An 18,138-nucleotide genomic window follows, 5' to 3' on the forward strand; every position below is an offset into this window, starting at 1 on the left:
CGGCCACCCGGGAGGCAGGCCCGAGGGAGGAGAACGTGGGGAGCAGGGAGAAGAGCAATCAGGGTGGAAACTGCTCTCTGCTGTGGACCCCTTCCGAGTCCCCCATTCAAGTTGTCACCTCTTGGTTCCTTGCCACCGTGGCCTCCGTCAGAGCGGACGATAAAAGAGAAAAAGGCAATGATGGGTTCGAGTACCGTATGTAACTGGTTGAAATACACGGTCGCGCCCCGCTCCGCCGCGCCCCCGGAGACACGGGGACGTCCGAGGACGCAGAGCCCTCGCTGCCTGCACAGTGCAAAGGCACAGCAGCATCCCCGCGCGGCTACCACCCGCTCGGGCCCGCCCGGAAACTACAGCTCCCGGCAGGCCCCGCGCCGGCCGCGCGCCCCCGCCCCGCACGCCCCGGCCCCCCGCCCCCGGGCCTCGGGACGGGACGGGGAGGAGGGAGGGAGGAAGGGGCGCCAGCGGCGGGCGGGATCCTGCGAGGCGCGTGAAGCCTTGCTGGCGCCTCGTCTGGGATCCAGACGCTGGCGGCCGCGGAGTTGCTCACGACCGGCGGAGCCCGCCTCCGTAAGTAGTCGCCTCAGGGAGCGCGGATCAGACGCCGAAAAAGTTAGCGCCGCCGCGGCCGCCGCTTTGTTCTCGCGGCCCGTCGGGTGAGGCGGCGGCGGCCCCTCCCCCACCCCCCCGCCCGCACGCGGCAGCGGCAGCGGCAGCGGCGGCGGCGGGACTCGGGGCCCCGCGCGGGGCTGGGCGGCGACCTCCGGGGCTGGGCGGGAAGTTGGCGGAGCCCGCGGCGGGCGGAGCGGGCGGGGGGCGCCGCGGCGAGCGGGGAGCGCCGGCGCGGCCGCCAGACGGGGCCAAGTTCCGGCGTGGGCGCGGAGGCCAACTTGGGTCCGCGCTCCGTCGGCGACCACCGCGCGCGACGGCTGCGGGAGCAGGCTGTTTCGGGGTTCCTCCGGCCGGTCCCGACGCCAGCCCAGCGACAGTCAAGCTGCCGAATTGGGGATGATCCTTTTTTTTTTTTTTTTCTCTCCTATTCATTTCATCACTTCGTGTTGTAGCTGCCTCAAAGGAGTGAGTAAATGGTGCTTAGAGACCGTGTGAGCCCCCACCCCAGTTTCCTGACCGTGCTTAGTTGTGCAAGTTGCAGCCTTGCTCCGAGTTGTTCTCACCCCCGGGAGGTTTTTCTTGCGATGAAACGCTGAGGAGTGCGACTGTTTTCTCTGAGCAGTAACAATAACCACAGACTACTCGATTGCCTGTTGGATATTTTATTTGAAATCTTCGCAGCATAGGCCTTGCCGACTGCAGGCACGAATATAAAATCAAGCGACAAGCGTGTGTGAGACCCGCAGACTTCTCCATACACAGATTGATGGCTTGGACATAACTGTCTTTTCAACCACACCCATCCCCACAGGAAATAAGATATCGGTGTCATCTTTGATTAGGAAGGATAAGTTACACCCTGAACTACTAGTTGGTACTACACAGCTTTAATGAGCTGTAGCCGCAAGTGAAACAAAAACTTTTTAAATGCCTTGATCTGTACCCTAGAAAATGCTATATTGTGTTAACTCTTACAACTGCTTCTACTTTGTACTTGATGTAGCAGTTCTTCCTGCATTTTTAGCGACAGTGATTTCGCTGAGATCAAGTTTACTTACCAACTTCTAATGCGTCCTCTAATGGGTATGAGGACATCCATAAAGGTCCCTGACCTAAGCTGTAGACTTCTGAGTTTTATCGAAAGAACCTTTTCTTCCTCCCGTTAGGATCTGAATTGAGAGCAGGCATGAAAATTCAGCCAGGAAGTTAGAAGTTTTAGTAAAAATATTTTAAACATGTCATGAAGCCTTCATGTTAGGTTTTGCTTCAGCAGGTAATATAGATGTGGTAGATGTGATCAGATAAGCTTGTGTTTGACAGACCAGTTTCCATACTAAGTTCTATAATTTGGTGGATAGCATTTCACTTTTTAGGATGACTCACATTCAAAATGTTGTCTGTTTCATATCTAGAGACTGATTTTTTAAAGCATCTCAGTAGTGAGTCTTTAAGATACACAAATTTTATGAGCTTTCAGTTTCAATAGATGACCTCTTTAAAAGAGAAATTTCTCTCAGTGGGTTGTTTTTCATTTAAACTGGCATATGGAATAAAAAGGGGGCTTTAATAAATCAAGCTCTGGGGCATGAAAATTTTTAAATTACATTAGAATTGAAAAAACCAGGGCACCTGGGTGGCTCAGTCGGTTAAACAACTGCCTTCAGCTCAGGTCATGAGCCCAGGGTCCTGGGATCAAGTCCCACCTTGGGCTCCCTGCTCAGCGGGGACCCTGCTTTTCCCTCTCCTGCCACTCTCCCTGTGTGTGCTCTCCAGCTCTCTGTCAAATAAGTAAAATGTTTAAAAAAAAAAAAGATTTTAAAAAAGAAAAAAAAGTCTTTACATGCACTTTTAAGGGACATTTTCTCATTTTTAAAAAGACTTTCTAAAATTGATGAAAGTACTACCGTATTGAAATTAATTGTTCATTTTTAAAAGAAACTACTTTTGCAGAACTGGCTACATGGGGAAATTATTTGCCAGTACAGATTTTAATTTGGTTTAATAATAATTTTATGGTTTACAATCATCTGTGCTGGTACTACTTTGAGTCTCCGATTATGTAATTTAAATTGAACTTGTATGTGTGCCTCTTTGGAGCAGTGGAAAAATTTGAGATGATACACTTTGGAGACGTTTTAACTTTAATTTTAGTGCAGAAGAAAAGTTTTCTCCACTTGTATGGTTAGTTTACAGTGACATTGTGTGAGAAATTGCTTATTGGCTGTTAGCCAGTCAGATTTCTCAGATACCACTGGGGCAGAGAGAGGCGATGAAGGTCCATCAAGCCCAGCATAGATTCATACAGCATTGGCCAGATTGGCAGACTGTAATCTTATTATGGGATAAACTTTTCAGTGCCTGAGCAGCCGAGCAGACATGGTGTGCTCTCTGTACTCTCTCTGAGAGTGGAAGGACCGAGATTCAAATATCACTGGTCCAGATGAGCAGAATTTTAGCAGTAAACAATTTAGTTGAATGCTGAGCTCTTAGGAAAAGTATTATATTAATCTAAGGAATAGTTATAATTTTGAAAATCTATAAATAGGTGCCAGGAATGCAACAGACTAGGATTTAAAAAACTCTACCAGGTTATTTGAATTGTTAATACAATACACAATATAAATATACAGTATACAATATAAACACAACACTAGGATTATTAAGCCAGCTCAAGCCTGTATCAAGGCAAAACACAGACATTGATTTCTGGACAGTAGTCAGGATTGCACTGAAAAAGGCCATGTGCTTTTTTTACATGCTAAAAGAATACGTGTAGGTATCAAGGATGGGGGGGATGGGTGGGAAGGCCCTCCATTCATTAGCATTCCTGACACACAAAACTAAATTGAACCAGGACAACCCATTACTGGAGGAAGTCATGGTAAATTATGCTACTCAGAACAAGAAAAACTTTTTTTTTTTTTTTTTTTGTCAGAGAGAGTGAGCAGAGGCAGACAGAGTGGCAGGCAGAGGCAGAGGGAGAAGAAGGCTTCCTGCTGAGCAAGGAGCCTGGTGTGGGACTCAATCCCAGGATGCTGGGATCATGACCTGAGCCGAAGGCAGCTGCTTAACCAACTGAGCCACCCAGGTGTCCCAAGAAAAACATTTTAACTCTTCACTTCAACCTTTACTGATTTACTGATTACCAGAAAGGACACTGGCTGTACTAAATAATGAACTTCCTTATGAAGTATTTAAGAACTGGATTTGTTTTGTCTTCTGGAATCCTCTTCCCTCTTCTCTCTCCTTCCCTGACTCCTACTTATCCTTTAGGCCTTTGCTTAAGCACCACTTCCTTAAGGTCTCCTCGCGTGAGGCCCCAGTTGAAATTAGGTCCTTTAAGTATACTTTGTCATATCGTTTTTCATAATTTGTAGGTACTTTGCTATTTATGTGAATGGTATTTGGTTAATGTGTGTGTCCCACATCTCACTATAAGCTCCAGTAGCCATGTCTGTTTTGGTTACTGCTGTATAACCACAGTGTCTCTAGTAACAGTGTGGCAGATATTAGATACTCAGTAAATGTTGAATGAAAATGCTGCTATTTGAGCTTCTAATTAGAGGCTTTGCTAAATTATGAGATATATACATGCAGGCAGGAGGTGAGAGCATGGGAGGGAAAGGTGGATCAACTTGTGATGTTACCATAAAGTAATGGGCCTTTGTTTTACCTTGTCTGTAATCATAGGGCAGGGTGGGCTCAAGATTCTTTTAATATTTCATCTTTTGATTCCATTCAGCAGTGGTGATGGATTATATAAGCTCATTTGAATTGGATATGTGACAGATAACTCCCCAAAAGAATATTTGAGATGTTCCAAATAAACATATCAGAAATGCTTGCCAACTTACAGCTATTAGAAACAAACATATCTAATTAATATACAGTTTATAAATTAGTAATTGTCTTGTCTCAGTTTCCTAATTGAGATGTAAAGACAGAATAAAATAGTTATTAAATTTTTTGATACTCATCTTCATATTTTTCATCCTTCATCTTGTTGCATCTTACAGAGCAAATCAGGGTTCCGTAAAATAAAAGGAGAACACAGATGGGATGAGTGGGCAGAAGCTAATATGACAGCTCATTTAGTTTCTTCTATTTGTTTTCATGCTGAAACTTGAAAAAAAATTTTTATACAAAGTATAACATATAGTTTATTAATAGTTACAAGTAGTTCTGATAAGTTGGCCGATTGTATTAGACAGTTACGTTACTTGGCTAACAGTAACAGGTATAATAAAATGAAAATTTAGTGGGAAGACATCCATTGAAAATAAATTATTATTGAACACAGCAGCATCTTGTATTTTGAGGTACTTAACCTGAATACAGTATTATTCTTAGATATTTTACTACCTTTTTTATGATAGCTAAGTTTTTTTTAGATTTTATTTATTGATTTGACAGAGACATCGAGAGAGGGAATACAAGCAGGGAGAGTGGGAGAGGGAGAAGCAGGCTTCCTGCTGAGCAGGGAGCCCTATGGGGACCAAAGACAGAAGCTTAAGGCCTGAGCCACCCAGGTGCCCCTGATAGTAGTTCAGCTTTTGAAACGACTCAACTTGTCTATGGTAAGTAGCTCATTACCTTAGGAGAAGACCTGTTCTGTTGTTAGGCTTTTGGAGGTGGAATGAAATAGTAGAAAGAACGTGGGCTTTGGAGTCAGGGAAGCTTTTGTTTGAATCGAGTTCCATGCCATATTAGATGTGAGCAAGGAACTTCTCTGAAACCCTGGCTTCTTTTCAGTAAAACAGAGTTAAACAAATCCCCTAGGGTTCTTGTAAGGACGTAATGAAGTATCGTATCTTAATTGCAGCCTTCGGCATAAAGTAGGACCTTAATTATTAATTTCTTCATGTAATTATTACGAAAATTGTTGCAAGTTACTGAGCACTTAATTGTAAGCCAGGTACTGTTGTAGGTACTTCAGGTGCCTCATCACGTCCTGTGAGGTGAGCAAGTTCTGCTGTTACCTTCATTTTAAACTTCTCTGCAGTAATACTGAGTAAAGCCGATTATTCTCTTAACGCCTTTTCAAATATTATTTGTAAGACCATTATTTGAAGACTGTTATTCTGTTTAGCTTTGTTAAGCATATATTTTTACATGACATTGTCTTAACCTTTAACTGGATGCATGCTTTTAATTACTATTTTTTAATCAGTATAGCTCTTAAAAATGTGGAGTGTAGAAATGAATACAGTGGCGATGTAGGCTGACCAGCAACAGAGTTTACAGATTGATATTAATACATTCTCAGTGTCCTGGTAGGTAGTTTTGCATTGGTTCTTTTAGCCACCAATTAGCTCTCCTTAAACTCAGGTGACTAACTCCATTTATAAAGAGCTTCTAGGCACCTGGGTGGCTCAGTGGGTTAAGCTGCTGCCTTCGGCTCGGGTCATGATCTCGGTCCTGGGATCGAGTCCCGCATCGGGCTCTCTGCTCAGCGGGGAGCCTGCTTCCCTCTCTCTCTCTCTGCCTGCCTCTCTGTCTGCTTGTGATCTCTCTCTGTCAAATAAATAAAATAAATAAAAATCTTAAAAAAAAAATCTTATAAAGAGCTTCTAAGTGAGCACTTCATTTCTTCTCCATTTTAAAGCTTTACACTCACTCTTACTACTTTCCACTTTAACTTTGGTTTGTTTCTCCCAGATTGTATACTCTTGGGATTTTATAAGCATGTCTTCTGTGTCTTTATCTTATAAACAGTCAGAATCAATATAGGGTCAAGAGCAGAATTCCAAGGCACGTCCCCTAAAGATTTCTTTCATTTAGGTTGATATAGACCAGTGAACTTATCAACTACACTAATATCCAACTCACACTCAAACAACGTATTTGCAAAAATAGCATTAAAAAAATCTTGAATACTGTTCTGGCCAGAATACACTTCCCCCCCCTGGCTTTGCTAATTGTGTGATCTTGGGCAAGTACTTTAATTTCTAAGACTGTTTTTTTCAACTATAAAATAGGTTGTTGCATATGGGATGTTTAGAACAGTGCCTTACAGATAGTTGGAACTCAGTGACTGTAAGTTACTATTATTCTTCGTTCCTGCATCTAACAAGTCTAGGAATCAATCTTTTCCAAGATGTAAATGCAGTGGATTTGGCCTTATTCTGTTTGAATTCATGCTGTCATCTGGAGATTACTTTATTTTCTAAGTATTCAGAAACCATTCATTTTCATAATCTATTCTCACATTTGACTGAAGATTAATATTAAATTTATATGTCTTTGATTTCTGGAATCCACTTCTCCACTTCTGCAGCTCGTAAAATTTGAAGTACATCTGACCAATATCCAGGCCCAAATTATTTCTTTCTGAGCTCTTTCTCCAAGATTATGAGAGTTGGCTTTGTGATTACACTTGCTGATTGCTTTAGCAGCATAGAATGAATTGCATCTGGAACCAAAGACTTGCACTCATATAAAGTTGTTTTAGTCTCTCATTCACTAGGCTCGGGTTTCAGTTCTCATTGCTCTTCTACAGTTTTAGTTTAAAACGAGAGAAGATAAGCAAAATACAAGTTGAGCAATTCTGCCTTTTCTATGAGCTCTGTCAACCCTAACAACATCTTCTCTGAGCGGTGATTCTCTCAGTTCCTTGTTCTCTTTGACAAATAGTATGTTATTGTGGAGATAGCACTTGGTAAGAAAGTATGAAACTTGGGTCCTAATTCCCACTCTGCCTTTTCTTTTTTTTTTTTTTTTTTAATTTTATTTATTTTTGTGAGAGAGAGAGAGAGAGAGACCCCATGAGTTGGGCGGGGGGGTAGTGGGGAGAGGTTGAGCAGAGAGCTCAATGTGGAACTCCATCCCAGGACCTTGGACCATGACCTGAGCCAAAGGCAGACACTTAATCGACTGAGCCACCCAGGTGCTCCCCCAACTCCACTTCTTAATACCCATGTGATGCTTTGCACATTACTTTATATGCTTGTGCTTCTGTTTTTTCATCTGCAGAAATCATATTTGTCCCCAAAGAGATATGCATGAGGTAAAGTATGTAAAATATTTATAAGATGTTAAGTGCTGTGCCATATAAGGTGGAATGGTATTTATTTGAATGTAGCTATAAAAGCTTTTGTTACCTTAAGCAGCTTTTTCTAAGCCTCACTTTTTCCTGAGCTTTCAAATTCCTGTTACCCTATCTGTATGTTTTTGCTCTTCTTTACGGATTCTGCAGCCACATTGGGTGCTTCCCTCTTTTTCATCATTGGAATTGTGTAAAATTTAGATCCCTTGTGAGCCATTTCACTTAGGTCATTGGGGTCATACCTTTTGTTTTTGAACTGTTCTGTTGTAAACTGTGATACATTTGTAACTGAGCCTAGTGCTCTCTCTTTTTTTACTTTTAGAAACCCTTTATAATATGGTCACTTTTTCCTGTGATCCTGTCATACGTCATTCACATTATAACTGTGCATAGGATGTTCCTTCTGCTTTCTTAGCTTCTGAAAGAAATCTGTCAACAAAGCAAGTCAATCATATTTTGGCAGAATTAGACTTTTTGATATAAAAAAAGAATACTCTTGGCATGTCTTTATTAGGACAGTATTATACATCTTTCATATGGCTGAGTGGTGTGTGCTTTATTTTTATGATGGTGTCCATTTCAACCTTCTTTTAGTCCCTCCTATTTTTCTTTGTTTTTGTCCTAACTCAGTTGTATATTTGTGGAATAAAAGTGTTTGACCTTCAGGTTTCAGGTATTAGGGAGGAGTGCCAGGGACTTGGTGGTGGTGGTGGTGGTGGTGGTGGTGGTGGAGGAGGTGGTGGTGAGCAGGAGGCTCTCCCTAAAATTATACCTCTCTCAAAAAATGTCTCTGATAACTAGGCCCCCCTAAAATGGCTACTCATTAGGATGTCTTGATGTATTACAAACATACAACCAAAACTTATCATTTAAAAAAAATACAGGGATTCTTGCATTTTTAAAATAATGTCAAATGAGTATAAAATATTAAGAGTGTTTTTAAAATTCCTTCCAGGCTGACTACATTTCAGAAAGCATCAACTTTTCTCAGTGGACCTATTCATCAAGTGAAATATGCCTGTACTATACTTTGTGCTTCATCATGGAAAAATTTCCCCCTCCAAAAATGAAAGTAAAGACATTTGAGAAGGTGATTTAAGGTGTGGACATTTGGGAAAGTGTCCCATCAAATCAGTAAACCTCAAGATAAGGGTTAAATAGATTAAGCCTAACCACTTATTTTTTAAATCAGGAGGATTTCATCTTAATAGAAAAACAACTTTTATTCAATATGTATTTTCTGAAATTAAGAGAGAGAGACAAGAGTAGACTTAAAAGAAAATAAATGAAGATGGTTAGTAAAGAAGCAATGTCAACACTTTTCTTATGAAGATAATTCAGTGATGTTAAATCCTTTGAAAATCCCTAGTTGTGGTCCTAAAGACAAGACTCTTTTTTGATGGGACTAATACTAAAGGAAGTCATATCTTTTGTGTATTCAACTCACAGTTGTAGAAGTTACAGTCATTGGCATGAGTGGCTTAAAAGAGGAAATAAAGAAGTGTTCAGTTAAATCCAAAAGTACAGTCATTTTTTTCCTGCTGTGATTTTAAAAACCTCTTCATAACCACTGAAAAAGAATTGACGACTATTTTAAAAGATTAAAGAAAGGCAGATGTCTGCAAACAATTCTCCTCCTTCAGCCCAGAAATCTGTATTACCTGCAACACTTCCTGCTGTGCTTCCAGCTCCTTCTCCATGTTCAAGTCCAAAAACAGGTCTCTCTGCCCGACTCTCTAATGGAAGCTTCAGTGCGCCATCACTCACCAACTCCAGAGGCTCAGAGCATACAATTTCATTTCTGCTGCAAATTGGCCTTACACGGGAGAGCGTTACCATCGAAGCCCAGGAACTATCTTTATCTGCTGTCAAGGATCTTGTGTGCTCCATTGTTTATCAGAAGGTATGTGCATGCTATTTATGTCAATAGTTTTTCTAATTAATATTGTCTCTAATGCTTTTCTATAAATTATACATGCAACAGTGAGTTAACATATAGGGATCAATTGTTTATATTCTAATTTGGATCATTTTGGAAGAATGCTAATAGACGAGAAGCCTGAAGTCTGAAATTTCAGATTCTAACAACTGGAGTGTTTATCCTAACTTTAAAATACTGCCTATTCAGTTTTTCTTTTAAGAGCAGGAAAATCCGGGACGCCTGGGTGGCTTAGTTGGTTAAGCAGCTGCCTTCGGCTCAGGTCATGATCCCAGCGTCCTGGGATCGAGTCCCACATCGGGCTCCTTGCTCCGCGGGGAGCCTGCTTCTCTCTCTGACTCTGCCTTCCACTCTGTCTGCCTGTGCTCGCTCTCGCTCGCTCTCTCTCTCTCTGACAAATAAATAAATAAAATCTTTAAAAAAAAAAAAGAGCAGGAAAATCCATATAAAATCAGGAGGACTTCAGAAATCTCATTTGGTTTTAGAGAAAATAGGATGCAGAGGATGCAAGGCATCCAGGTGGCTTACCAAAAGGATGGAACACAGCTGTGGCTGAGTGCCAGGTCCACACCTGTTTTTCCTGGGTGCCCTGTATTCTACCCTTTTTTTGGTACCTTCTTCCTTCCCTTTAGGTTTTGATTTCACCTATACTACCATTTAATACGAGAATACCACTCTCTCTCTCGCTTAAAAAATAGGTAAACAAGTTTTTAATATATGACAATACATAAAAACTTGAAATTGAGGGTGGTTTTATTTTGTTTCCCTTCTGCATACCTCCTGCCCCATACTTTATCATTTTTTAAGGAACCTTAAATGTCTTTAATAGCTAAATGTCTTTAATAATTTTGATTTGCTGGATAAGTGGGTATGTTCTCTATTTTTTCATAGAACTGTGTGGTTACATAGTAAGAATTAGTTACATTTTATTCTTAATGGACTGAGCGTATGTTTCAAATTTGTTTGGAACAAATTAGTGTACTTTTTATTTTAAAAATCACTGTGAAGTGTGTAAACCTGGTGATTCACAGACCTGTACCCCTGGGGATAAAAATATATGTTTATAAAAAATAAAAAGTTAAAATAAATAAATAAATAAATAAAATCATATCAGGTGAGATTAATATATTTGTATTCAGGCTTCTCTCATTGTACTGTTTATGTTTTAATTTCTTATGCTTTATATGATTTGTTATTATCTTCTGATGTAGAAATAAGTAATGGTCTAAAAATGCTGTGCGGTTTGTAGAAAACAGCCTATGCCTTGTGTGTGGTAACAGTAACTTGTCTCTTGAAATGTGGTTTAAAGATTCAGTTTCCTTTTGTAGATCTGTAGAACCATATGGGTGTCTTTAAGTATTTTTGCTTTTATTTTCCCTTTCATTAAACGTTACAGAGGTTTTTCACAAATATGTTGGCAACTAGCTATTTAATTTAAAGATAAGAATTTATCTTAACTACTGTTTGTAACTTGAATGTTTCCTTTTCATTTGAGCCCACAGAAATTTATAACTAATGTTTTGGTAGAATCTGTATTATTGTTTTTAGTCTTCTAAAATTTCATTTCGTTCTTATGTTCATACAGAGGCATACTGATTTCTACAGGATTATTTTAGAATTTGTTACTTCATCTTTAATGTAGATGTGAGATGTGGGTCAGATGGGTAAACTCTTAGGAGACTGGATTAAACATTGTAATCCATGAAAAAATATAGAAAAAATTCAGTAGTACCAAGGAAATAAGACAGCCAAAAAAATCAGTGTAAACTTTATATAGATGTAAAATAGAATTATTGAATATAGAGCTAGCCAGCATAAAATGGGTATCATAGTAAACTGAATTTGAGTTAACATTAGAGTGAAATGGGGATGTATTTGGCAAAAATACATAGTCTGTATAGGCAGAAGCATATTACACATTCCTCTTGATGTTTTCTGGGATCCTAACTGTTGTTTAAGTGTAGTGTAAAAGAGTTTTAAGCTTGAAACTATGCCAGCTGTATTTATTTACATTATAACTTTGCACAAGTGATTTGATTTCTTTAGATTATAGTTTGCAAATCTATCAGATGATTGAGTTGGGATGATTTCTGGTTGTAATTCCAGCAATGAGATTCTGAATCATTTAATCTGAATTTGGGTCTTCACTGCTAGAGACAGATAAAGGAGAAAGAAGTTTCAAGGGTTGACCTGTTTCAGGCCAAATCAGAATTCTTAAGGGAACCATCTCAGATCCTAAGATTTTCTAGAGATGTTTCATGGATTGCTAACTCATCTGGTGGTTGGAAAAACCAAGTCAGAAGTTCTTTTGCTTTTCACCTTCCCTCTTGTTTTGGGCACTTGTTCACCAGTCTTCCATTTTACACCTATACAACTCCAGGTTTACTGTCAGAACTCTTACGGGCACACCTGCTTTTCTTATATCTATTCTTAGTAACTACATCTACCTGAACCTTCTAAAAGATAGGGCATTGGTTAAATTTTAGGAAATAGGTTAAACAGGTGTCTCTTCCCTCAAAAAACTTACAGTCTACTAAAGGAAACCTATTCATCAGAGTAAGGCAGTTAAGTAGAAAGTGGAGTTAAAGAGTGCTCCTCAGGTTGATAAAGGATGTAGAAGACTTCAAGCAGAAGTCTCCTTTCCTCATCCTGGTCCTGGGCCAACGCTGCTCTGCATTCTGTTACTATAGTTACACTTTTTTTTTTTTTTTTAGATTTTCATATTAATGAAGTCATAGTATATAGTCTTTTGTTGCTGAGTACTTTCCATTGTATGGATATACTGTACTTTGTTTATTCAATCATCAGTTGATTGATAGTAGAATTTTTTCTAATTTGGGAGCATTATAAATAGAATTGCTCTGAACATTCTCATTCAGATCTCGATTATAGATACATGTTTTCATTTCCTTGGGGTACATATGTAGAAGTAAGATGGCCATATCCTTAACAACACTTGGTATTTCCAGTCTTTTTAATTTAACTGTTCCTGGCTGGTGTGTAGTAATATCTCCATGTGGTTTTAATTTGCATTTTCCTAATGATGAATGAGTTTGGTTATCTGTCCATGAGCTTATTTGCCAAGTTCTTTAACATCTTAGATACAGGTTCTTACCAGATATAAAATGTAGATATTTTCTTCCAGTCTGTGGTTTCTCTTCATCTGTTCTCTCTTTTTTTAAGAGAACTCTCTTTTACTAATCTAAATAATAATCATTTTAAAGGCTACTGTTCAGTCATCTTGATGCATAAAGTTTATAACCAGTTTCTTATTTTGATCATTTACGTTGCTTTTAATTTTCTTCCAGTTTTATGGAGATATAACATTTATAAATTTGTATTAGTTTAAGGTATACAACATAATGATTTGATATGTGTATATTTTGCAGAATGATAACTACAGTAAATGTAGTTAACTTATATCACCTCCCACAGTTAATTCTTTTCTCGTGATGAGAACTTCTAAGGTCTGTTCTACTAGCAGCTTTCAAGTATACAGTATTGTTAACTATAGGCATCATGCCATACATTACGTTGCCAGAATTTATTTATCTTATAACTGGATGTTGGTACCCTTTGACTACCTTCCTGCCCTCTGCCTCTGGTAACCACCAGTCAGTTTTCTGTCTTTGTGAGTTAAGTTATAGGAGTTTTCACATATAAGTAAGATCATACAGTAGTTGTCTTGCTCTGCTTGACTTACTTCACTTAACATAATGCTTTCAGGGTCCATCCATGCTGCTGCAAATGGTAGGAGTTCCTTCTTTTTGTGGCTGAATAATATATATATATATATATATATGCCACAATTTCTTTATTCATTCACCCTTGGGTGGACATTTGGTTCTTTCCATGTCTTGGCAACAGTAAATAATGATGCATTGACCTGGAATGCAGATATCTCTTAGTGGTCGTAATTTCATTTTCTTCAGAAATGGCATTGCTGGATCATATGGTAGTTCTATTTTTAATTTTTTGAGGAATGTCCACATTCTTTTTTGGTTGTTGTTCGTACTGTGTTCTGTAGTGGCTGCACAAATTTAGACTCTCACCAGCAGCGCATAAGAGTTTCCTTTCCTCCATATTCTCACCAACACTTTTTATCTCATGCCAGTCTGACAGCCAGGAGGTGATATCTCCCTGTGATTTTAATTTGTGTTTTCCTGATGATTAGTGATGTTGAGGACCTTTTATGTGCCTGTTGGCTACCTGTATGTCTTCTTTGGGGGAATGTCTATTCAGTTCTTCTGCCCATCTTTAAATGGGATTGTTTGTTGTTGTTTTTGCCATTGAGTTATAGGAGTTCTTTTGGTATTTTGGGTATTTATCAGACACACGATTTGCAAATACTTTTAACCCCTTCTGTAGTTGCCTTTTCATTTTGTCAATGGTTTTCTTGGCTGAGGAGAAGCTTTATAGTTTGATGTAGTCCTGCTTGTTTATTTCTGCTTTTGTTGCCTTTGCTTTTGGTGTCAAATGCAAAGACTCATTGCCAAGAATGATGTCAAGGAATTTATCCCTTATGTTTTTTTCTGAGAGTTTTGTGGCTTCAGGTCCTACATTCAAGTGTTAAGTCCATTTTGAGTTGATTTTTGTGTGCGGTGTAAAATAGGCGTTCGGTTACATTCTTTTGCATTTGGCTGTCCCAGTTCTCCCAGCACCATTTACAGAAAAGACTATTCTTTCCATTGTATATTCTTGATTTCTTTATCATAAATTCATTGGCCATATATGCATAGGTCTATTTCTAGGCTTTCTGTTCTGTAACATTGATTTTATATGTCCATTCTTATGCCAATACCATACTGTTTTGATTACTATAGCTCTAAAGTATAGTTTGAAATCAAGAAACGTAAATGCCTCCAGCTTTGTTTTTCTTTCTCAAAGATTGCTTTGGCTATTCAGGATCTTTTGTGGTTTTGTATAATTTTTAAGATTCTTTTTTCTATTTCTGTGGAAATGCCATTGGAAAATTTGGGGTAGTATGGACATTTTAATAATAACCTTCCAGTCCATGAACATAGAATATTTTTCCATTTATTTGCATCTTCTTCAGTTTCTTTCATTAAGGTTTTACAGATACAATGTTTAGTGTGTAGATCTTTCACCTTCTTGGTTAAATTTATTTATAGGTATTTTCTTCTTTTTGATGCAATTATACATGGGATTGTTAATTTCTCTTTCTGATATTAACCTAGTAGTGTATAAAAAGGGAACTAATTATTGTATATTGATTTTGTATCTGGCAACTTTACTGAATTTGTTCATTAATTCTTTTTAAGATTTTATTTATTTATTTGACAGAGAGAGATCACAAGTAGGCAGAGAGGCAGACAGAGAGAGAGGAGGAAGCAGGCTCCCCGCTGAGCAGAGAGCCCAATGTGGGACTTGATCCCAGGACCCTGAGATCATGACCTGAGCCGAAGGCAGCGGCTTAACCTACTGAGCTACCCAGGCGCCCTGTTCATTAATTCTAACAAAATTTTTTGTTGGAGTGTTTCATGTCATCTACAAACATAGACAATTTTACTTCTTCCTTTCTGATTTAGGTGTCTTTTATTTATTTTTCTTGCCTAATTGTTCTGGCTAGGACTTCCAGTACTATATTGAATAAAAGTAGCAAGAATGGCAAGGAATAATGTCTTATTCCTGATCGTAGGTTTTTCCACTGAGTATGATGTTAGCTGTGGGCTTGTCGTATACAGCCCCTGTTATGTTAAGGCATGTTTCCTCTATACTTCACTTTATTTAGAGTTTTTGTCATGAATTGATGTTGAATTTTGTCAAATGCTTTTTTAAAAAATTTTAATTTAATTTTGTTTTTTCAGTGTTCCAGAATTCATATGTGCCACACCCAGTGCTCCATGCAATACTCGCCCTCCTTATTACCCACCACCAGGTTTACCCAGTCCCCATCCCCCCTTCCCTCCAAAACCCTTAGTTTGTTTCTCAGAGTCCACAGTCTCTTATGGTTTGTCTCCCCTTCTGATTTTCCCCAATTCACTTCTCTCTCCATCTCCCAACGTCCTCTGTGTTATTCCTTACATTCCACAAGTAAGTGAAACCATATGATAGTTGACTCTCTCTGCTTGACTTATTTCACTCAGCATAATCTCTTCCAGTCCCATCCATGTTGATACAAAAGTTGGGTATTCATCCTTTCTGATGGAGGCATAATACTCCATTATATATATGGACCGTATCTTTATCCATTCGTCTGTTGAAGGGCATGTTGGTTCTTTCCACAGTTTGGTGACTGTAGCCATTGCTGCTATGAACATTGGGGTACAGATGGCTCTTCTTTTCACGAAATCTGTATCTTTGCGGTAAATAGTAGTGCAATTGGAGGATCATAGGGTAGCTCTATTTTTAATTTCTTAGGGAATCTCCACACTGTTTTCCAAAGTGGCTGCACCAACTTGCATTCTCACCAGCAGTGTAAGAGGTTTCCCTTTCTCCGCTTTCTCTCCAACACTTGTTGTTTACTCGCTTGTTGATTTTCGCCATTCTAACTGGTGTAAGGTGGAATCTCAATGTGGTTTTGATTTGAATCTTCACGATAGCTAATGATGATGAACATTTTTTCATATGTCTGTTAGCCATTTGTATGTCTTCTTTGGAGAAGTGTCTTTTCATGTCTTCTGCCCATTTTTTGACGTGATTATCTGTTTTGTGTGTGTTGAGTTTGAGGATTTCTTTTTAATGCCTGTTATGCATCTGTTGAGATGACCATTTACTTTTTTTATCCTTTATTTTGTTAATACGTTATATCACATTTATTGATTCGCAGATGTTGAATTATCCTCGCATCCCTGGAATAAATCCCACTTGGTCATGGTGTATGATGCTTTTAAAGTGTTGTTGAATTCAATATTTGAATATTCAGTAATATTTGTTGAGAATATTTGCGTCTAGTTCATCAAGAATGTTGAGCTATAATTTTTTTTTTTTCCATATAGTGTCATTATCTGTCTGGTATCAGGGTAATGCTGGCCTCATGAACTTGGAAATGTTCCTTCCTCTTATATGGTTTGGAAGAGAACGATTGGTATTAATTCTTTAAATGTTTGGTAGAATTTGCCAGTGAAGTCATCTGGGTCTTTTTGTTTGTTTGTTGGGAGGATTTTGATTCAATTCAATGTTTTTACTATGAATTCATCTATTAATATTTTCTGCTTGTTCATGATTCAGGCTTGGTAGGTTGTTCTAGAAATTTATCCATTTTTTCCAAGTGTCCAGTTTTTGGTGTATAATTGTTTATAGTAGTCTTTCATGTTCCTTTGTATTTATGTGGTATCACAGTGTCACTTCTTTGATTTGTAATTTTGAGTCCTCTCTTTTTTTCTTTAAAGGTTTGTCTGTTTTGCTTATCTTTAAAAAAAAAAAAACAGCTCTTAGTTTCATTGAACTTTTCTGTTGTTTTCTTAGTCTCTAATTTATTTTCACTATGATCTTTGTTACTTCTTTGTTACTTCTTTCCTAATTAAGCTAACTTTGGGCTTAGTTTGTTATTTTTGTAGTTCCTTGAGGTGTAAAGTTAGGTTGTTTATTTGAGAGCTTTTTTCTTTTCTTTTCTTTTAAGATTTTATTTATTTGTTTGACAGAAACACAGTGAGAGAGGGAACACAAGCAGGGGAAGTGAAACAGGGAGAAGCAGACTTCCCGCTGATGAGCCCAATGTAGGTCTTGATCCCAGGACCCTGGGATCATGACCTGAGCTGAAGGCAGATGCTTAATGACTGAGCCACCTGTCCCCCTGAGTTCTTTTTTGTAATGTAGGTGTTTACTGCTATAAACTTCTCTCTCAGAACTACTGCTGCATCCCATAAGTTTTGATATATGTATTTTCATTTTCATTTGTCTCAAGATATTTTGTTATTCTCTTTTGATCTCACCTTGACTAGTTGTACAATTGCATTTTGTTTAATGTCCACATCCACATATATGTGAATTTTCCAGGTTTCTTTTGATTTGTTTTGCAGTTGATTTCTAATTTTATACCATTGTCATGGGAAAAGATGTTTAATATGATTTCAGTCTTCTTAAATTAGTTAAGATTTATTTTGTGGCCTAACATGATCTCTCCTGGAGAATGTTCCATGTTTGCTTGAAAAGAATATGTATTCTGCTGCTTTTGGAGTAGATCTCTGTTAAGTGTCTGGTCTAATGTATAGTTTTACTTCAGTGTTTTCTGTCTGGATGATCTATCCATTGTTGAAAGTGCATTACTAAAGTTGCCTATTATTATTGTGTAGCTGTCTGTTTCTTCTTTCGAATCCTTTAATATTGGCTTTATATACTTTATATATTTAGGTGCCCCTATGTTGAGTGCATAAAGATTTACAAATATTATATCCTCTTGTTGAATTGATTCCTTTACTATTATATAATGACCTTGTCTCTTACTACAGTCTTTGGCTTAAAGTCCATTTTGTCTGATCTAAGTTAGTTTATATACCTTTCATTATAATATACTATATTCTTAACAGTATCATTCGGAGAGCCAAAAGTTCTAATTTTAATGAAGTACAATTGATTTTTT

The 18,138-nt window shown here is 38.4% G+C and overlaps 1 protein-coding gene across 2 annotated transcripts in view; it reads left to right on the forward strand.

The window, feature by feature from the left end:
• Positions 1-444: 444 nt before the first annotated feature.
• The window catches only part of PRKD3 (protein kinase D3), an 82,936-nt gene continuing 65,242 nt past the window's right edge, over positions 445-18,138 (forward strand). Inside the window, exons 1-2 of one of the 2 annotated variants that reach the window (XM_032352957.1) lie at positions 445-570; positions 8,613-9,560. In XM_032352957.1, coding sequence (XP_032208848.1) covers positions 9,273-9,560 — 288 coding nt within the window. In that variant the 5' untranslated portion in view covers positions 445-570; positions 8,613-9,272. Of the gene's footprint in view, positions 571-8,612; positions 9,561-18,138 lie in introns of those variants that run through there. The other variant, XM_032352958.1, reaches the window with a different exon arrangement.

Source organism: Mustela erminea, chromosome 7 (assembly GCF_009829155.1).
Source record: "Mustela erminea isolate mMusErm1 chromosome 7, mMusErm1.Pri, whole genome shotgun sequence".
NCBI classification, from domain to species: domain Eukaryota; kingdom Metazoa; phylum Chordata; class Mammalia; order Carnivora; family Mustelidae; genus Mustela; species Mustela erminea.